The sequence below is a fragment of the Triticum urartu genome, chromosome 6A (assembly GCF_056163025.1).
Source record: "Triticum urartu cultivar PI428250 chromosome 6A, HENAU_Tu73, whole genome shotgun sequence".
NCBI classification, from domain to species: domain Eukaryota; kingdom Viridiplantae; phylum Streptophyta; class Magnoliopsida; order Poales; family Poaceae; genus Triticum; species Triticum urartu.
The window spans coordinates 20,289,631-20,308,151 of record NC_141878.1 but is presented as its reverse complement, the minus strand read 5'-3'; the positions used below and the strand labels follow the sequence as shown (position 1 = coordinate 20,308,151).

Here is an 18,521-nt window from a genome sequence, read left to right as displayed (position 1 = left end):
ATCGAACTTCAGCTTCTCCTTTTGACTAATGCATTGCGTCCTTGCATCGACAATGACCCGGCGGAGATCATCATCATCGGGCACATCGTCTGGTTCCTCTTGATCTTCAGCAGCTTCACCCGTGGCAGCATCATTGGGCACATCGTCTGGTTCCTCTTGATCTTCACCAGCTCCCCCCGTTGCAGCATCACCGTATTCAGGGGGCACATAGTTGTCATCGTACTCTTCTTCTTCGCCGTCTTCCATCATAACCCCTATTTCTCCGTGCCTCGTCCAAACATTATAGTGTGGCATGAAACCCTTGTAAAGCAGGTGGGAGTGAAGGATTTTCCGGTTAGAGTAAGACCTCGTATTCCCACATTCAGTGCATGGACAACACATAAAACCATTCTGCTTGTTTGCCTCAGCCGCATCGAGAAACTCATGCACGCCCTTAATGTACTCGCGGGTGTGTCTGTCACCGTACATCCATTGCCGGTTCATCTGCGTGCATTATATATAATTAAGTGTCCAAATTAATAGAAGTTCATCATCACATTAAAACCAAAGTGCATACATAGTTCTCATCTAACAACATATAGCTCTCCAGAGCATCTAATTAATTAAACCATACATTGAAACTATGTAAAACATTTCAATGCGAAAACAAATGCGATCATAATCGCAACCAAGGTAACAATTGATCCAACGGCATAATGATACCAAGCCTCGGTATGAATGGCATATTTTCTAATCTTTCTAATCTTCAAGCGCATTGCATCCATCTTGATCTTGTGATCATCGACGACATCCGCAACATGCAACTCCAATATCATCTTCTCCTCCTCAATTTTTTTTATTTTTTCCTTCAACAAATTGTTTTCTTCTTCAACTAAATTTAACCTCTCGACAATAGGGTCAGTTGGCATTTCCGATTCACATACATCCTAGATAAATAAAATCTATGTCACGTTGGTCGGCATAATTTTCATAAACAATAAATGAACCAATAGTTATGAAGATAATATACATACCAAATCCGAATCATAGACAGGACGAGGGCCGACGGGGGCGGATACCAAAACCATCGCACTATATAAGATGCAATAATAAATGTAAGAAAATGATACAAGTATCTATCTAAACAGACAAGTAAGAATATTTTTCCTTTCAGAAAGAAGATAAGAACAAGAGGCTCACCACGGTGGTGTCGATGATGAGATCAGCGCGGGTGATCGACGGCGGTGAAGACGGGGACGGGGCGTGACGGACTGCTAAATCTAGACAAATCTCGAGGAAAATGGAGCTTGGAGGTCGAGCTTCGAGAGGAGAAAGTTTAAGTAGTGTGGCTCAGGCATTCCATCGAACACCTCATGTGCATAGGAGGTGAGCTAGAGCACCACAAACCCCTCCCCTCGCCGGCCAGAGAAAAACAGAGCACTGGAGTGCTCTGCTCGCGGGCGAGGGTATATATAGGCACCTCATTGGTCCCGGTTTGTGGCAAGAACCGGGACTAAAGGGGAGCCTTTGGTCCCGGTTCAGGCCACCAACCGGGACCAATGGTGGTGGGCCAGGAGCGAGGCCCATTGGTCTCGGTTCGTTCCACCAACCGGGACCAAAAGGTCCAGACGAACCGGGACCAATGGCCCACGTGGCCCGGCCGGCCCCCTGGGCTCACGAACCGGGACCAATGCCCACATTAGTCCCGGTTCTACACTGAACCGGGACTAATGGGCTGAGCCGGCCTGGACCATAGCCCTGTTTTCTACTAGTGGGTGCAACCAGTCAAATATAAAGGCCGTTCAAAGTTGACTCTAAAACCATCTGATTTGGAGACAAAACAGTGGATAGGTAGTGAAGTTTCCTAGCTTAACCAAAAGAGAATTTCCTTATTTGCAGGTAGAGGAGACAATGTTAGTTTGATAGCTTAACCAAAAGAGCTAGTCACTGAAATTCAAAATACTAACAATTAGAAATCAATGCAATAAAAGTTAGCATACTGAATATAATCTTCGAAAAATATTAGTAGAAAGCATGGACATTAGTGAGTGTGTTGTTCGTTGTCCTTCTCTAGATACCTTTCTGGGGAGAGAAAACTAGTCCTGAAACAAATCGACCGAAAGCACCTTCACAGTGAGGGCCTGAGGGGATAAAAAAATCACAGCCAACTGATTCAGTTGTGATTGGATAACTCTAAAATAAATAATAAAACATAACCAAATATCAATGCATGATTGTGTTAACAGACTAAAAGAGATGGTAGAAAAATATGAGACTACAATTCCCCAAAAGATCAAATTAATGCACCACAGTATGTTAGCTTGCCAACATCATTTGTAAATTGGAACTATAAACAAGGGAGGGAAGGCACTAAAAGAAGTTGAGCCAACAAAAATGAGAAATAAATATAGATAAGTACGAGAACATCGATATGTCAGATAAACTTACCATGTAGCAACAATAACATTTATATACCAAGAAGAATTGGATAAACATAATGCTCAGTTATTGCAGCGCTTTATCAGATGACACATAAAGTGTTGACACAACAATGCTGCTATCCTGGTGGATAATAAAGTTAACAGACAAAGCGACAATGGACTCACTACATACGGAAAATTGGCATTCCACAAATCACCAAATGCACCCAAATGTTGACTAAATGCATGGGAAAAATGTGACATTAACTATTGATATGATCTGGAAGGCCGATCCGCAACAGAAAGCGTCAATTTCACACGTATCAATTAAACTACATGGTTAAGGTTGGCATTACCAAAAAAGCAACTATATGGTTTTAAGAGGCAATGCGAACTATAATCTAAAAATATATTTGATGTATAGTTAATGCTTTAATTTTTACCGATCCATGAGTATTTAGCCTTGCAAAGGTGGTCCTTGCTGATTCACACGGGATTCCACGCTGCCACATGCATGCTAGTCAGGTCAGACAGTAAGCTAGTGATGCTTTCCGCTAAGGGACTTTAGCCATCCAGGGTGGCTCATACAAGTTTACAGGTTCATATGTTGCACTTATTTGGAATTTTTTGACATTTTTAAATCTGACGGGAGGGGATCCATATTTCACCCTTCATATAAGTCAATCATCTCAATTCCAAACTTATTAAAAATTGTGGATCAAATGGATTAGGAGGGTTCGAGCCCGCTGGGTCTGTGGATCAATGGCTGGGGCAGTACCTCGCTCTCTAATAGTACATGTGCAGCAACCAGTATCTTTAGTTGCATGTGCACGAGACATCAGAAGCATTTCACCATATATTAACTTCACAATTAGGATTTTTTTTCATGAATATTTGAAGTTGGGCCATTCCAGCAATATTAGGTAAACTGCATTTCAATGAGCGAAGAAACATACGGCGAGGATGAAGGAAGCAAGAACACATGATTGTTGACCCCATGTTGACGGAAGGTTCAAACTCAGATTTGTAATGCTAAATATAGGACACTTACCATGTAGAGGCAGGGTTCCCTTCTAATTGTACTGGGATTACCATATGTGACAAAAACTAAGAATATCACTCACAAGTCTGGGAAATACAACTCATCATTTGCTATTAGAAGAATTCATTCATATAGTACATGTACTGGGATTAAAGCATGAACCTGTTCAGAGTTTGCATCCCATTTTTCACCGAAGCTTCATAGTAGATAATAATTTGTCTTGGAAAACGTCTGTTATGGTCGCTCTATTTCCTCTGTTTAATTTAATCCTCAAAATCTCAAAAGAGTCCAAAATTTGCACCCTCAACCATAAAAGATATGGTGGCAACACAAGAAAAAAATAGTGTGCAGAATACCTCATCGCTTCAGTGTTAAGAGCCAAACCCCAGGAGTCAACTTCATCTATTAATATGAGCAGCAAAGGATCCACCAGACAGAAATCCTCTTTCTGAAAAAGCAAGAATAGATGACTCTGCAGCTTCTAACAATGCAACATAAAGTAGTACTTCGATAAGAGAAAATACATGAAAGACAAGCTCAGTGTTTGAACCTTCAGAAGCTGGCAAATGTCAAACTGCATTACTGTAGCACACAAGCAAGAACCTGTAGCGTCCAAAATAGGTTGATGACTTTTCCGATAAATACAATTAAATTATAACACAGAAATAATACAACCAATAATTCTACGGATCAACAAAGAGGGAAAAAATCACATTAAAGGTATCCAAGAAACCATGTAAGAAAAAGAAAGGATCCAGAAGTAAATTACCTGCGGCATAGAAACTTGCGAATGGAAGATACAAATAGTTGAGAAAATGTCCATGAAGTCTCTTGCACTGCATTGACTCAAGTTGAACCTAAAATACACGGATGTACATCTGTTTGTACACCGATATAGGAATCGTATTAGCATCATCGGCATACCCGATAACTAATGACCTTCATGCTCCGATGAAGATGGCGCCAGATCAAAGATTCTGTCCAAGATAACGGTCTTCCGCAGCACCCATGTCACAACACCATGAGAATCAACCTTGCGGTTCCACATTTGGATGGTAGGGTACACCAATAAGGGGAGGCCAACAACTCCATTATCTCCTAGGATTATCCGGCTGTTGCCACTCTTGATGTAGGCCCTTCCCATTTGCTCTATGCTAATTCACGCATCTACCTGTAGATACTTGACGTTTTTGGACAAGTTGCCTTTGTGAAGCTCAACTGTTTGTGAAAGCCCAGAGGATGGATGCTGGGAGGATTAAAAATTTATTTTCTTGGGAAGATGCATGAAAAAATGATCTTCGGACATGCTCATCCATCTGATTATCACTACGTGATGATAACATTCTATTTGTACATGAACTTAGTTAGAGTAAGTATGGCTTGTAATGTGCTGTTGTGTACTGTAGTTGGGAAACTTTGGTCTCCTCATAGACCAGGCATCAATTAGAAAATATCAAATTTCTATTCCCGTGGATTGCTTCTTTGTCAAATTTCTATCTGTTGAGGCGAAGCCCTATAGCCAAGTGAGTGATTTTGAGCTTCCTCGTGTTAACAATCAATTAATCACGACACGATATGGATGGCTAGCATGCTAGAAGAACTGCACCAATGAGTACATACCAATTATATCATGGACACACCAATTAATCACATAATATGAAAATTATTTCCAGTATGATATTTTGAAAAATCCGCTTTCACTAAATGTTGCTGAAAATGATGAATAAAATTGAAACAAAATGGTGCACAGTTATAAAAACAATACTAATAGAACTACCCAAAGTACACCCACTGGACACCAAATGTACATATCAGCAATTCCTTTTCCTTCCTGTGCTCTATGGCCGTCCCAACTTTGGGAGCAGCCCATGCATGTTCACATGTGGCCCATAAATTACGTGCTCACTGCGCGTGCACCAGCTGGCTTCGTTGACCCTGCCCACTAAGGCGCATTGATTGGGGCGTCGTATAACTATATAATCTTACCATATAGCTGTTAGAGTTATAATATAAGTCATGTACCCCTTTGTATTTATCCCGTTGTATAAGGGATTTCCTGCATATGTTCCATACCTGTACATGTATATATATCGGCCTATGGCCTCATGGGAATACAAGTTGCATATTTCCTAACATGGTATTAGAGCTAGGTCAATTTTTTTGCACGCTGCAACTCGTGCTATTGATCCAACCCGCGTCGCCGCCGTCCTCTGTGGCCGCTGCTCCTTTTCTCTGTCTATCGTAGCCGGCGGCTCTCCACGCCCGCTACTCTCCCTTGCAGGTCAACTCAGGCCGGCTCCTTCCCCAGTCCCGTCTCCCTGGATCGAACACGAGCAAGCCGGTTTTCCTCTGGATTGAGTTGGCCCCGCTCGAGCCGGCTTCCTCTGGATCTGATCTGCTGCCAGCTGCCGATCTCGGAGGAGTTTGCTTGCCTGCAGATCTGCCCACGGCAGGACCGGGCCTCCAGATCAATCACCCGTTTGTCCTCAGTTGAAGATCTCATCGATCCGTGCTACATCTCCACGTAGTGCTACTTTGCTCTCCGGTGATACGTGGTGCTAGCCACTTCCTACGGGTGCTGCTTGCTGCTTCTGCTGATACGTGGTGCTGGCGTATTGATTCGTCACGCCGCCGGATCTCGGCTGATTGGTCTGCTACGTTCGTCTGCCCCTGACTAACACACACACAAAAAAAATGTCTGCTACATCGGGCTATGTTGCTGTCCCTCGCTGTCCGGTGATTTTTGATGGTACTAACTACACCGAGTTCACTGGCTTTATGCGCATTCACATGCGTGGCATCCGTCTCTGGGGTGTTCTTTCTGGCGAGGTCTGCTGTCCGCCACGTCCAGTTCCTCCGGTGGCCCCTACTCCGCCAACTCCATCGGTTCTTCCTACGGATGCTAATCAGGTCGCCAAGGATGCGGCTAAGCTTGCTGATGAGGCTGCTGATCGTGCTTATGATGAGAGGGTTTTGGCTTATGAGGAGGCTCTTCAGACGTATCATGGTGCTCTGTCTGTTTACACCCAGTGGCTTGATGATGATGCTCGTGCTGCAGCTGTTCTCACTGCTAGTGTTCTGCCTCAGTTTGCTTCTGAATTTCTGGGTCTTCCTACTGTCTTTGAGATGTGGACCCGTCTTCGTTAGCGCTATCAGCCCTCTGGTGATGCCTTATACCTCTCTGTGGTCCGTCAGGAGCATGCTCTTCAGCAGGGTGACTCTACTGTTGATGACTTCTATGCACAGAGTTCTGCTATCTGGCGCCAACTTGATTCTCTCCGCAGTGCTGGGTGTCGTACCCGCCCCTGTTGCCAGGCTGTCCAGGCCAATTTGGAGTTTCATCGCGTCTATGAGTTCCTGTCTCGGCTCCGTAAGGATTTTGAGCCCCGGCGTGCTCAGTTGTTTGCTCGTGGCCGTATTTCTCTCATGGAGGCGCTTTCTGAGATTCGTGCTGAGGAGACTCGCTTACGTGGTGCTAGTTTGCTGGAGGTTCCCTCTGTGCTCGCTACTCGTGCTCCTACGCCACCTGCTGCACCGACCCCTTCTCGCTCGAGTGCCCCGCCGCTCGCTCTTGCCCACTCCTTCTGGAGGCTCAGGTCGCCCCCGTCCACATTGCGACTATTGCAACAATGATGGTCATCTTGAGTCTCAGTGCTACACGAAGAAGAAACACCTGCGCAAGGCTCGATCATCATCTTCAGGGACTTCGTCATCTACCTCGACAGCTTCAGCCATTGCTTTGACTGAGCAGGATATTCTGAGACTTAAGCGTCCGCTCGCGGCTTCAGGTTCTTCCTCGACGGGTACTACTGGTTCTGTGACTGATGCTTCCCGCACTGAGCAATCACCCTCTACACAGTCAGGTACATCCCCATGGGTTCTGGACTCTGGAGCTTCTTTTCATATGTCTTCTCATTCTTCCACTTTGTCCTCTCTTCGATCACTGGATTCTCCTGTTCATGTTTTCACTGCTGATGGTACTCCACTTTCTGTTGCTAGTAGAGGCAATCTTACCACTCTTTCTTATTTTGTTCCTGATGTTGCTCATATTCCTCGACTTACCATGAATCTGTTTTCTGCTGGTCAACTTACGGATTCTGGTTGTCGCGTCATCCTTGACGTTGACTCTTGTTCTGTCCAGGACCGTCGCACGCACACTCTGGTTGGGGCTGGCCCTCGCCGCCGTGATTCTCACGGTCTTTGGGAGTTGGACTGGCTTCATGTTCCTTCCGCTGCCACCACCATCGCCAGTTCTTCCGCTTCTGTCGCCTCCGTTACTGGTTCCTTCCAGCAGTGGCATCATCGACTTGGTCATCTGTGTGGTTCTCGGTTGTCTTCTTTAGTTCGTCGAGGTCTTCTGGGGTCTGTCTCAGGAGATGTCTCTTTAGAGTGTCAGGGTTGTCGTCTTGGCAAGCAGATTCAGTTACCATATTCACATAGTGAGTCAGTGTCCAAGCGTCCTTTTGATTTAGTCCATTCTGATGTATGGGGTCCGGCCCCTTTCGCTTCGAAAGGTGGTCATAAATACTATATTATTTTCATAGATGATTTCTCTCGTTACACATGGCTTTATTTCATGACTTCTCGTTCTGAGGTGTTGTCTATTTATAAGCGTTTTGCTGCCATGGTTCATACTCAGTTCTCTTCACCCATTCGTGTTTTTCGTGCTGACTCCGCTGGCGAGTATATCTCTAAGATGTTGCGTGGTGTTCTTGCTGAGCACGGGACTCTCTCTCAATTCTCTTGTCCTGGTGCTCATGCTCAGAATGGTGTGGCTGAGCGAAAGCATCGACATCTTCTTGAGACGGCTCGTGCATTGATGATTGCTGCCTCTCTCCCGCCTCATTTTTGGGCTGAGGCCGTCTCCACATCCACCTATCTTATCAATATACAGCCTTCCGCTGCTCTACAGGGTGGTGTTCCTTTCGAGCGACTTTTTGATCGTTCTCCCGATCATTCGATGCTTCGCTCGTTTGGTTATGTTTGCTATGTTCTTCTTGCCCCTCGCGAACGCACCAAACTGACCGCTCAGTCTGTTGAGTGTGTCTTCTTAGGCTACAGTGATGAGCATAAGGGCTATCGTTGTTGGGATCCTATTGGTCGTCGGATGCGTATCTCTCGAGACGTGACTTTTGATGAGTCTCATCCCTTCTACCCACGCCCATTTTCCTCGACTTTTTCAGTGCAGGGTATCTCTTTCCTCACTTTTCCTGACTCACCTATCACCCCCGTCGAGACTGTACCTCTCCGTTCCACTTCCTCTCCTTCTCCACCTCTAGTTGATTTGCAGCCACCATCCTCCCCGGTCTCCTCGCCTAGCATGTCACCGGGTTCTCCACCTTCATCTCCGGTGACTTCCTCCCCGGTCTCCTCTCCCAGCCTGTCACCGGATTTTACACCTTCATCTCCGGTGACTTCTTCGTCGCCACCCCCCGATTCTACCTTGACGATTCCTCCTTCTATTATTCCATCTTTTCCTCAGCATTACACTCGTCGTCCACGACCAGTCGATGCCTCTGTGGATGAGTCGTCATCTTCCTCTCAGCCTACTTATGGCTTGCGTTCTCGTCCTCGTCCGCCTGTTGATCGCTTTGGATTTCCCACCGCTGGTGCTGCTGTTCTTGAGCCGACTTCTTACCGTCAGGCTGTTGTTCATCCTGAATGGCAGTTTGCGATGGCAGAGGAGATTGCTGCTCTTGAACGCACTGGTACCTGGGATCTTGTTTCTCTTCCTCCCGGAGTCCGTCCGATCACTTGTAAGTGGGTCTACAAGGTTAAGACTCGCTCCGATGGTTCTCTTGAGCGTCACAAAGCTCGTCTTGTGGCTCATGGTTTTCAGCAGGAGCATGGTCGTGATTATGACGAGACTTTTGCTCCTGTGGCCCATATGACCACTGTTCGTACACTTCTTGCCGTTGCCTCTGCACGCCACTGGTCTATATCTCAGCTTGATGTTAAGAATGCCTTTCTTAATGGTGAGCTGCGTGAGGAGGTGTATATGCAGCCACCACCTGGGTATTCTGTTCCTGATGGCATGGTATGTCGTCTTCGTCGCTCTCTCTATGGCCTTAAGCAAGCCCCCCGCGCCTGGTTTGAGCGCTTTGCCTCTGTGATCACTGCTGTTGGTTTTTTAGCAAGTGCTCATGATCCAGCATTGTTTATTCACCTTTCTCCTCGTGGTCGGACTCTTCTTCTTCTTTATGTTGATGACATGATCATCACGGGGGATGACCCTGAGTATATTGCCTTTGTAAAGGCCCGTCTTAGTGAGCAGTTTCTTATGTCTGATCTTGGACCTCTTCGCTACTTTCTTGGGATTGAAGTCTCTTCTACCTCTGATGGCTTTTTTATATCCCAGGAAAAGTATATCCAGGATCTTCTTGCTCGTGCTGCTCTTACTGACGAGCGCGTTGTTGAGACTCCTATGGAGCTCAATGTTCACCTCCGTGCTACTGATGGTGACCCTCTCCCTGACCCGACGCGTTATCATCATCTTGTTGGCAGTCTTGTCTATCTAGCTGTCACTCGTCCGGACATCTCTTATCCGGTTCATATTCTGAGTCAGTTTGTCTCTGCTCCCACCTCGGTTCACTATAGTCATCTCCTTCGTGTTCTTCGATATCTTCGAGGCACGATCTCTCACCGTCTATTCTTTCCTCGCTCCAGTTCTTTACAGCTTCAGGCCTATTCGGATGCTACATGGGCTAGTGATCCTTCAGATCACCGTTCACTTTCTGCTTACTGTGTTTTTCTTGGTGGTTCTCTCATTGCCTGGAAGACGAATAAACAGCTTGCAGTTTCCCGTTCGAGTGCCGAGGCTGAGTTGCGAGCAATGGCTCTTTTGACGGCAGAGGTGACTTGGTTACGGTGGTTACTTCAGGATTTTGGTGTTTCTGTCACTACACCGACTCTGCTCTTATCTGACAGTACAGGTGCTATCAGCATTGCACGCGATCCTGTGAAGCATGAGCTCACCAAGCATATTGGTGTTGATACTTTCTATGTGCGCGCTGGTGTGCAGGATCAGGTTATTGCTCTTCAGTATGTGCCTTCCGAGTTACAGTTGGCGGATTTCCTGACGAAGGCTCAGACTAGAGCACAACATGGCTTTTATCTCTCCAAACTCAGTGTTGTTCATCCACCATGAGTTTGAGGGGGGGTGTTAGAGTTATAATATAAGTCATGTACCCCTTTGTATTTATCCCGTTGTATAAGGGGTTTCCTGCATATGTTCCACACCTGTACATGTATATATATCGGCCTATGGCCTCATGGGAATACAAGTTGCATATTTCCTAACAATAGCAACAATAACAATTATATTTCAGTTATGTCAAATGCCACCTCAAGTGTTCACGCAATGAAGCTGCTATTAAAAAAAATGACAATGGATCGCCACATAAGAAAAAAAGGCATCCCACAAACAACGAAATGTACACAAATGTTTTCCTAAATCCATGGATAACCAAATGGTGACATGATCTGGATGACTGATCCATCAATCACAACATATTGATATGATCTGGAAGACTGATCCATCAATTGCAACACATTGATGCACACCATGCATCTATAAGGAAATTCGGCAGCAGAAAGCAACAACTTCAGATGTATCAATTAAACTACATGGTTATAGTTATGGCATCTACCAAATAAGAAACACTATGGTTTTAAAAGGCAATGCAAATCTCCTAAGAAAAATTTGATGTATAGTTATGGCCTGCTTTGTTTTTCCCGGTTGTTTTGTTAGAGCATCTAAACTGGATCATAAAAGTTTACAAGCATATGAAAAAGGAACATTTATATGTTGTGGTTTTTCATATATTTTTTATTTTTAAAAGTTCTGGCAGGTGACCCATTTCACCCTTAATATGGGTCAATCACCGCATTTGCATCAACAAAGTTCTTGACCCATGATATTGCAGATCAGACGAAACTGGAGGGTCCGAAAAATTGGCTGGACAGTACTTCACACTCTAACAATGCTTATCCAGCGACCGATCTCTTTGGTTACTAATGCATGAGAAATAAGAAAAATATCAGCATATATTAACTTTACAACAAGGAAAATTTTGCCTGACACTAGGATCATTCCAGCAATATTAGGTAAAATTCCATTTCAATGATTGAAAAAAGCATACGTCGAGGAGAAGGGATAAAGCAAGACAGGATTATTGAGCCTATCCTGACAGGCGTTTCAGAATAATTCAGATTTGGAATAATAAAGACGGAACACTGATGATGTTGAGGCAGGCTTCATTTCTAACTGTATTCATCATTGCTGTTGAAGGTAACCATGTGACAAACACTAACAATGTCACCCAGAAGACTGAGAAATACAGCTCATCATCTGCTATGAGAATAATTCATTCATATACTACACGTACTGGGATTAAAGCACGAACCTGTTAAGAGTTTGCATCCCATTTTTCGTACCAGATAATAATTTAATTCTCCAAACTTTAAAAGTGTCTAAAATTTGAACTCTCAACCATAAAAAATATGGTGGCAACTCGAGGAAACAAGTATGGAGAATACCTCAAAGGCTTCAGAGTAAGAGCCAGACCCCAGGAGTCAACTTCATCTATTGATATGGGCATCCAAGGAACCACCATAAAGACATCACCATTTTTCCCAAAAAAGGAAGAATATATGATTCAGGTACTGCAGCTAATATAATGTAAAGTAGTACTTCGATGAGAGAAAATACATGAAAGACAAGCTCAGTGTCAACCTTCAGATGCTGCCAACTGTCAAACTGTATTACTGTAGCATATCAGGCACTGTACCTAATGCGGGACGGATATCTGCTTTTATAATCTGTTACCATTCTGACCTCCACATGTAATTTATTGTATACGTAACTTGTAAATCAAGATATGTGCATGTAAATATCCATAAGGTTTATCCTACGGTGAAACCAAAATCTGACTGTAACAAAATGGCAAAAACATGCACATTCTCGCAACCTTGTCTTCCTTTTTTCTTTAAAAAAAGGATCATCCTAGCATGAAGGTGCTATATATAGAATGTATCTCAACCTTTATAGCAAAGTGATACGATACAGTAAAATCATTGCTTTACCCATACAACATTCACTCATGTCAAATTGTACACCACAAATGTTCCAAACAGGATATTCCCAGACTGAGTTCAAACACATACCCACAACACAAAGTGCACATACAGACAGTTTTACAACAGTTCAACCCAAGGGTCCAAATGCCAACAACAAACAAACACGAGACCCAGACCTTAGATTTGCATTTAAAGTGCATTCAACCCAGGTGTCTTGAGTAGTACCATGTCACACTAGCCATTACGCTTGTGCCCCACCAACACCCCCATCGTTGTTCACACGAGCGAGAATTTGTTGCGTCTTTGGGCCTGGTAATCATATAATTATAGTAAGTATGTAAACCTTTGCATCTATGATATGATACTATAATAAATTACTAAAAATAGGTTGACAACTCATAACAATCAGGAGAAATTAAATTAAATTATAACACATAAAGAATAGAACAATTAATACCATCGATCAACAAAGAGGAAAAAGTGTTAGTGAACACTTTAAAGCACAATAAAGGTATCCGAGAAACCATGTATGAAAAGAAAGGATCCAGGCGACTCCTTTAATGTTAAGATAAGTAATTTACCTGCGGCATAGAAACTCGCGAACGGATGATACAAATCATTGAGAAAGTGTCCATGAATTCTCTTGCACTGCATTGACTCAAGTTGAACCGTAAATACACGCATGCACATCTCTTTGTACACCGATATAAGAATGGCATTAGCATCCTCGGCATAGCCGAGAACTAATGACCTCCATGTCCCCGTTGAAGACGGTGCCAGATCAAAGATGCTGTCCAGAACAACGGTCTTGCGCAGCACCCATGTTGCAACACCATGAGAGTTGATGTTGCGGTTCCACAGTTCGATGGTAGGGTACAAGAATAAGGCGAGGCCAACAGCGCCATCCTCTCCTGGGATGATGCGGCAGTTGCGGCTCTTGAGGTTGGCACGGGGAGGCCTTGTGATGAGAGCTAGGGTCTGGCTATCCAGATTGAACTCTAGTATGCTATTCCCAGGCCTTTTGAGCCAACAGTAGATGCGGTTGCCGACCACGGTGACGGCGACACTGGTAAGACGACATGGCTCAGGAATGGAGATGCTGTCTCCCCATGTGCCCGTCTCAGAGGAGTACACACGGGCCTCAACTCTGGTGCGGCCCGAGCAGGCTACCAAGACCAGCTTCAGTGGGCGCTGCTCGTCGTCCCAGAGCAGAGCTCCGTTGGCGTTGTACCCGTCGTCGAAGAAATCCGGTGGGGGTGAGAGATCCGGTGGGAATGACACGCGGTCGCAGTCACCGGAAAAAGGGTTGTAGATGAGGAACTCACGCAGCGTCCAGTTCATGATGAGGACGCGGCCCTGGCGGCACCCGAGCACGCACCAGGTGTTCCACGCGGCCTCGCTGCAGACCTGGAGGGAGAAGCGCTCCATGGGGATGCGATCTGGAGCCTGCAGGCCAGGGGTGAATAGCAGTGTCGTCATGCGCTTCTCGAAGACGCCTAGGACCGGGGGTCTCCCGTGGCGGTCGCGCCAGAGGCGGCGGAAGTCCGGGGAGGCGGCGACGCGACCCCACGGCTTGCAGACAAGCGCCCGCGGGAGGGAGGATGGCTCCGGGGAGAGGCGGACGAGGATCTCGCCGAGGACGTTTTCATCCTCCAGCGGCCCCGCCGCAACCGCCGGCGAAACGCGGTGGCCACGGCCGGTGGTCATCTCGCCGCCGACGTCGCCCGTGTGGAATAGAATGGGGATTCGAGCCTGTTTTTCTAGGGTTTTCCAATGGAAGTGGGGAGCTGTGCCTGTGGACTCGTTTTCTTTCCTGTAAGAAGGACTGTTTGGGCTGTGGGCGTACAAGAAAAAAAAAACGATTTTAGCCCAAGATGAAATTGATATGTTGGTAGCAAATATACTTATTATGTAGAAGCAAGCGCTGATTATTATGGAAAATCTACCGACAAAGTGCTTTGCGAGTGAACGCACATGTGCCGTGAATATGAGGCAAGGATGTGGCAAAATGGTGGGAGAGAAATAGTTGGGTTCAGGAAGAAGGGGAAGGGGGTGAGCCCCAGACTCCTGTGTCGCATGCCTAGAGCGATCCGGGATACCCGCGTCACCACAATACTCGGGTCTCCCCTTGCTGCTCCCGCCTACTGTCGTCACCACGGGCCTTTGTCGCGCCGGCGACTGGCCTGCGCTGAATGTCCCAGGAAGCGTTCTATGGTTGTATAGTGCTCGTTGGTGAGTGCTTTTAGTTCATAGATCCGGCCAAGAATGGCCTTGATTCTGGCTAGCGGTGAGCGTTTACAGCCCTCTTATGTTGCTCGCAACCTTGTACTAATGGGAGGTTTGTGGATCTGGCCCGCCTCGTTGTGGGCGGGACTCCTCCAGGTGTGGGCATGGTGCGTGACCTTCCGTTGGCGGGGTGCCCTACCCCCGTTCTTTTGAAGAGTGTTTTAGGCTGGCTTGCAACGGACATGGTGTCCACTTGTGGAAGTCGTGGAGACCGAACTCTAGTGCTTACTGGATTCTGTGGCGAGGTGGTTCTTTTGGCAGCAGTGAGGTGTGTTGTTGTGGGTGAAAGCCATGTGCTCGCTTTTGCCGGTAACACCGATGACGGTGCCTTAGGGCATTGTTTTCCTTCTTAAATGCATCATGATGGATCTTCCACACTTTCCTCATCTATGTTGGTTCTTCTTCTAAATGAATGAAGCGTAGCATGTGAGTGAAACGTAAACCTGTTGTATTTCATCAAAAAAGAAGAAGAAGAAGAAGGCAACGGGTTCCACAAAATGAGAAGGAAGAATGAGGAGAGGGAAAGGAGGAAGAAATTAGCGGGTGAGTTGTTGGGCTAGTGGCGCGTTGTGACAGCGATGTCAATAGGTAGGTCAACACCACATTGGACGAGTAGTGAACTCCATGCCAAGCTTACACCAATGGCTATGGAAAATGAGGCATCGAGGTGAGAATGGGGGAAAATTACAATGGTGGATGTAGAGTGGACATCCCATATATATTAGGGAGGATGCTGTTGAGCGAGTGGATGGAGGGAGCCATGCGTTTCTGGTCATGAGCTCAAGTGCCCTCTTTATCCCTGGCATCTAGGGCTCTCAAGAATCTTTAAGTAGACGATCGTACATGTTCTATCTAGTTTGTACATTCATTTTACTTGAAAGTGGGACAGAGCTTTTACTGCTGGTAGGTAACCGTTTCTATTGAGTCAATTCATTACAGGCAAGGATGGCCCACCACCCATCCCTTGCCACCCATCGAGAAGAGGAACCAAATCCGCTGCCGCTACCATCAAGGAGCGCAAGTCTCCATGAAATTCAAGGCCTCCTTCACGGATGATGGCATCTCCCTGCTCGACAAGCATAAGTCTCAGTGCATCACACTCCTCAATTCCCCTCCCAACCTCCATTCCTCTATCGCATTTCACCAAGCACCACACACGCATTCTTCCTTCCATTCTCACAGGGTTCCTTCTGCCATGGATATGGTGGGTTGTGTGTGCCAAGTATACCTCACCCCACACATGCCATGATCCTCCACAACCTACACGAAAATATATGTTGCATGGTGTATCCTCATAAGCCGAGTGTAATTTATTGGCTACTCGGCGTACACCCTCTCGCGACCAGCCACTGGACCTTGCCGCTCGTCATCATCACCGGACCTTGATGCTCGCCGCCACACCACCAAAGCGAGTCGCCATGACAATAGGCTCGATCCCAACCCTCCTTCCCATCCCCTCGCACCTCCCTCGTGCTCGGCCATGCCCAATTATTTTTATTGTAGAATTTTTTTAGTGTAGAATCCATGGATGATATGCTTATGGTAGAATCCATAGACTCATTGATACATATGGGATGATATGCTTCGTGTAGAATACATGGCTGATATGATTATTGTAGAAATTTTTAGTGTACAAAATTTTAGTATGTAATGATTGATTGATATACATGCCACCATGGATGATATGCTTACGGATTGATTGATTGATATGCTTAGTGTAGAATCCAAGGATGATATGCTTTGTGTAGAATCCGATTTATATGCTTAGTGTAGAATTTTTTTAGTATTAGTAATCCGATTGAAAAGTTTTGTGTGCATTGGTAATTTTGTATATGTTGGTGTATATATTGTCATATGCTTGATTGTTTGTTGCCCCTAATTGGTAGTAATTTTGTTTTTGAATGTGGATGCAAATTGAATGTGTGTATGTTTTTTTATAAGTTCGTGTATATAGTGGTATGCTTTTATTTGATAATTTTGTATATGTTGGCATATATAGTGGTCTGCCTTTTTGAATGATGGATTGCTAATATTGCTCTATATAGATGACATGGATGTATGTATTATTATATACTAGCACATATGCCCATGCTTTGCAATGGGAGAGATATTTTTTTATGAGAAGCAACGAAAGAGATAAATGACGTGTACACCGAAAATGGTCTCTGTAGAAGTGGCCGATAGAGCGAGGAGCTATTGTCTTCTCAAGGGTCATGTTTTCCCATGAGATCTTGATACTGGTGGGGTTAGTTGGTGTCCTACGAGGACGTAACCAGATGGATTGCTAATTGCAGCGCATCAATCATGTTTTACTAGCATAATAAACATATAACTAGGCATGAATGTCCCTTCTTTTGGGGGTTTATTCTCTTTGATTATTTTAGCGCTCATATGCCCACAATGTTTTAATCAAATAAACCATCATATTCTCTTTTATTGGTAAGTGCTCACAATCTCGACATATTATTTTTTATTGACACGTGCAAGCTACCACCGGTAATAATTTATGGAGTCCATGTTCTCATCATTCTCAAGACAAATTCCTTATTTCGTGACAACATAGAGACATATAAAAACTGATAGGATTTAGTGTAAAGCTCCAAGCTAGGACTATTCCTATTATAACTGCAAGCTAATTGAGTTAGTTTTGTCCATCAACACAATTGAGAAGGTCCATAGTTCAATCCTCTCGTGGCCTCAATTTTTTTGTTGCTCGTCCACCCGACACAAATTGTGTGGTAGGCCCAATTCAGCCCACCCATGGGACAAATTTTTTTTTTCAAGAATTACTTGTGGACGGAACAAAATCTATACGCATATTTAATATGAGGACCAACAATTTTTGTGTAACAAAGGCCACCTTGCGCAGTTGGCATCCGCCTGAGTAATTGGATGGGATGTTGTAAGTTTGATTCCTTACAGCGGTAAAATTAAAATATTTTTGCCACGCTCAGCAAGGATCGATGGGCCCGATACAGAGCAGGCCCAGTAGGGTAGTGCACCTGAGGCCCAATATAGCCTGGGTGACAAAACAACTAAGTTTGCTTTTTAATTTCGTCATCTGTGTGGGAGCTAATATCTGACGCTAGTTGCGTCAAATAGCGCATGGGACGGGATCCACCAATGCACCAAAATGACCTATGTTTCTAAGGCACGAGAAAAAAATGCAACAAAAACATGACTTGAAAGATCAAACTCACGACATGCTGCTAGCCACTCGAACAAATACGTCCGAATAACCAATGGCCAGCGTGCATATCCAAGAACATATTGTAACGTCAGATTCAAAACTTTTTTGTGTTTTTTTACTTTTCATAAATGTAAGAATTAATTTCAGAATATTTTTGGAAACATCAACAATTTTTGAAATCCCGAATAGTTTTTTGAAAACTCAGAACATTTCTGAAAAACATGAAGAAAATTTGAATTTTTTTAAACTCACAAGCATTCTTGAAAACATGAACCTTATATAAAAATACGAAATTTTTTCTATTAGTGAACAATTCTTGAAAAGTGAACATCTTTTGAACATGCAGAATAATTCTAGAAAATTTGTTTTCTAATGCAGAATTTATTTTGAATTTTTCAAAATTCCACTAAAACAACAATATTTTAGAATCTCGATCATTTTCAAAATGCAAAAAAACATATTGGATATCTTGAAGAATTCTGGAAATCAAAAACATTCCTTGTATTTTGAATAAATTTCAGTACTA

General features: G+C 44.6%; 1 protein-coding gene and 1 pseudogene across 1 annotated transcript; one reads left to right on the top strand and one right to left on the bottom strand.

Moving 5' to 3' along the window:
* The first annotated feature begins 6,135 nt into the window (after positions 1 to 6,135).
* On the top strand, positions 6,136 to 7,449 carry LOC147963352 (uncharacterized; annotated as a pseudogene).
* Positions 7,450 to 12,498: 5,049 nt separating this feature from the next.
* Positions 12,499 to 14,288, bottom strand: LOC147963351 (uncharacterized). Its single transcript, XM_087527850.1, has 2 exons — positions 13,101 to 14,288; positions 12,499 to 12,828 (listed from the first exon to the last, which is right to left on the bottom strand). The coding sequence occupies exons 1-2, from the start codon at positions 14,224 to 14,226 to the stop codon at positions 12,761 to 12,763; spliced, it is 1,194 nt and encodes a 397-aa protein (XP_087383976.1). The 5' UTR covers positions 14,227 to 14,288; the 3' UTR covers positions 12,499 to 12,760.
* Positions 14,289 to 18,521: the final 4,233 nt, after the last annotated feature.

What these genes read in the sequence shown, in the direction of transcription:
- LOC147963351 (XM_087527850.1), bottom strand. Translation starts at nt 14,226, where the DNA reads ATGACCACCGGCCGTGGCCACCGCGTTTCGCCGGCGGTTGCGGCGGGG. An exon ending in CGCGAGTTTCTATGCCGCAG is followed by an intron (nt 12,829 to 13,100) that starts GTAAATTACTTA and finishes TATGATTACCAG; the next exon opens with GCCCAAAGACGCAACAAATT.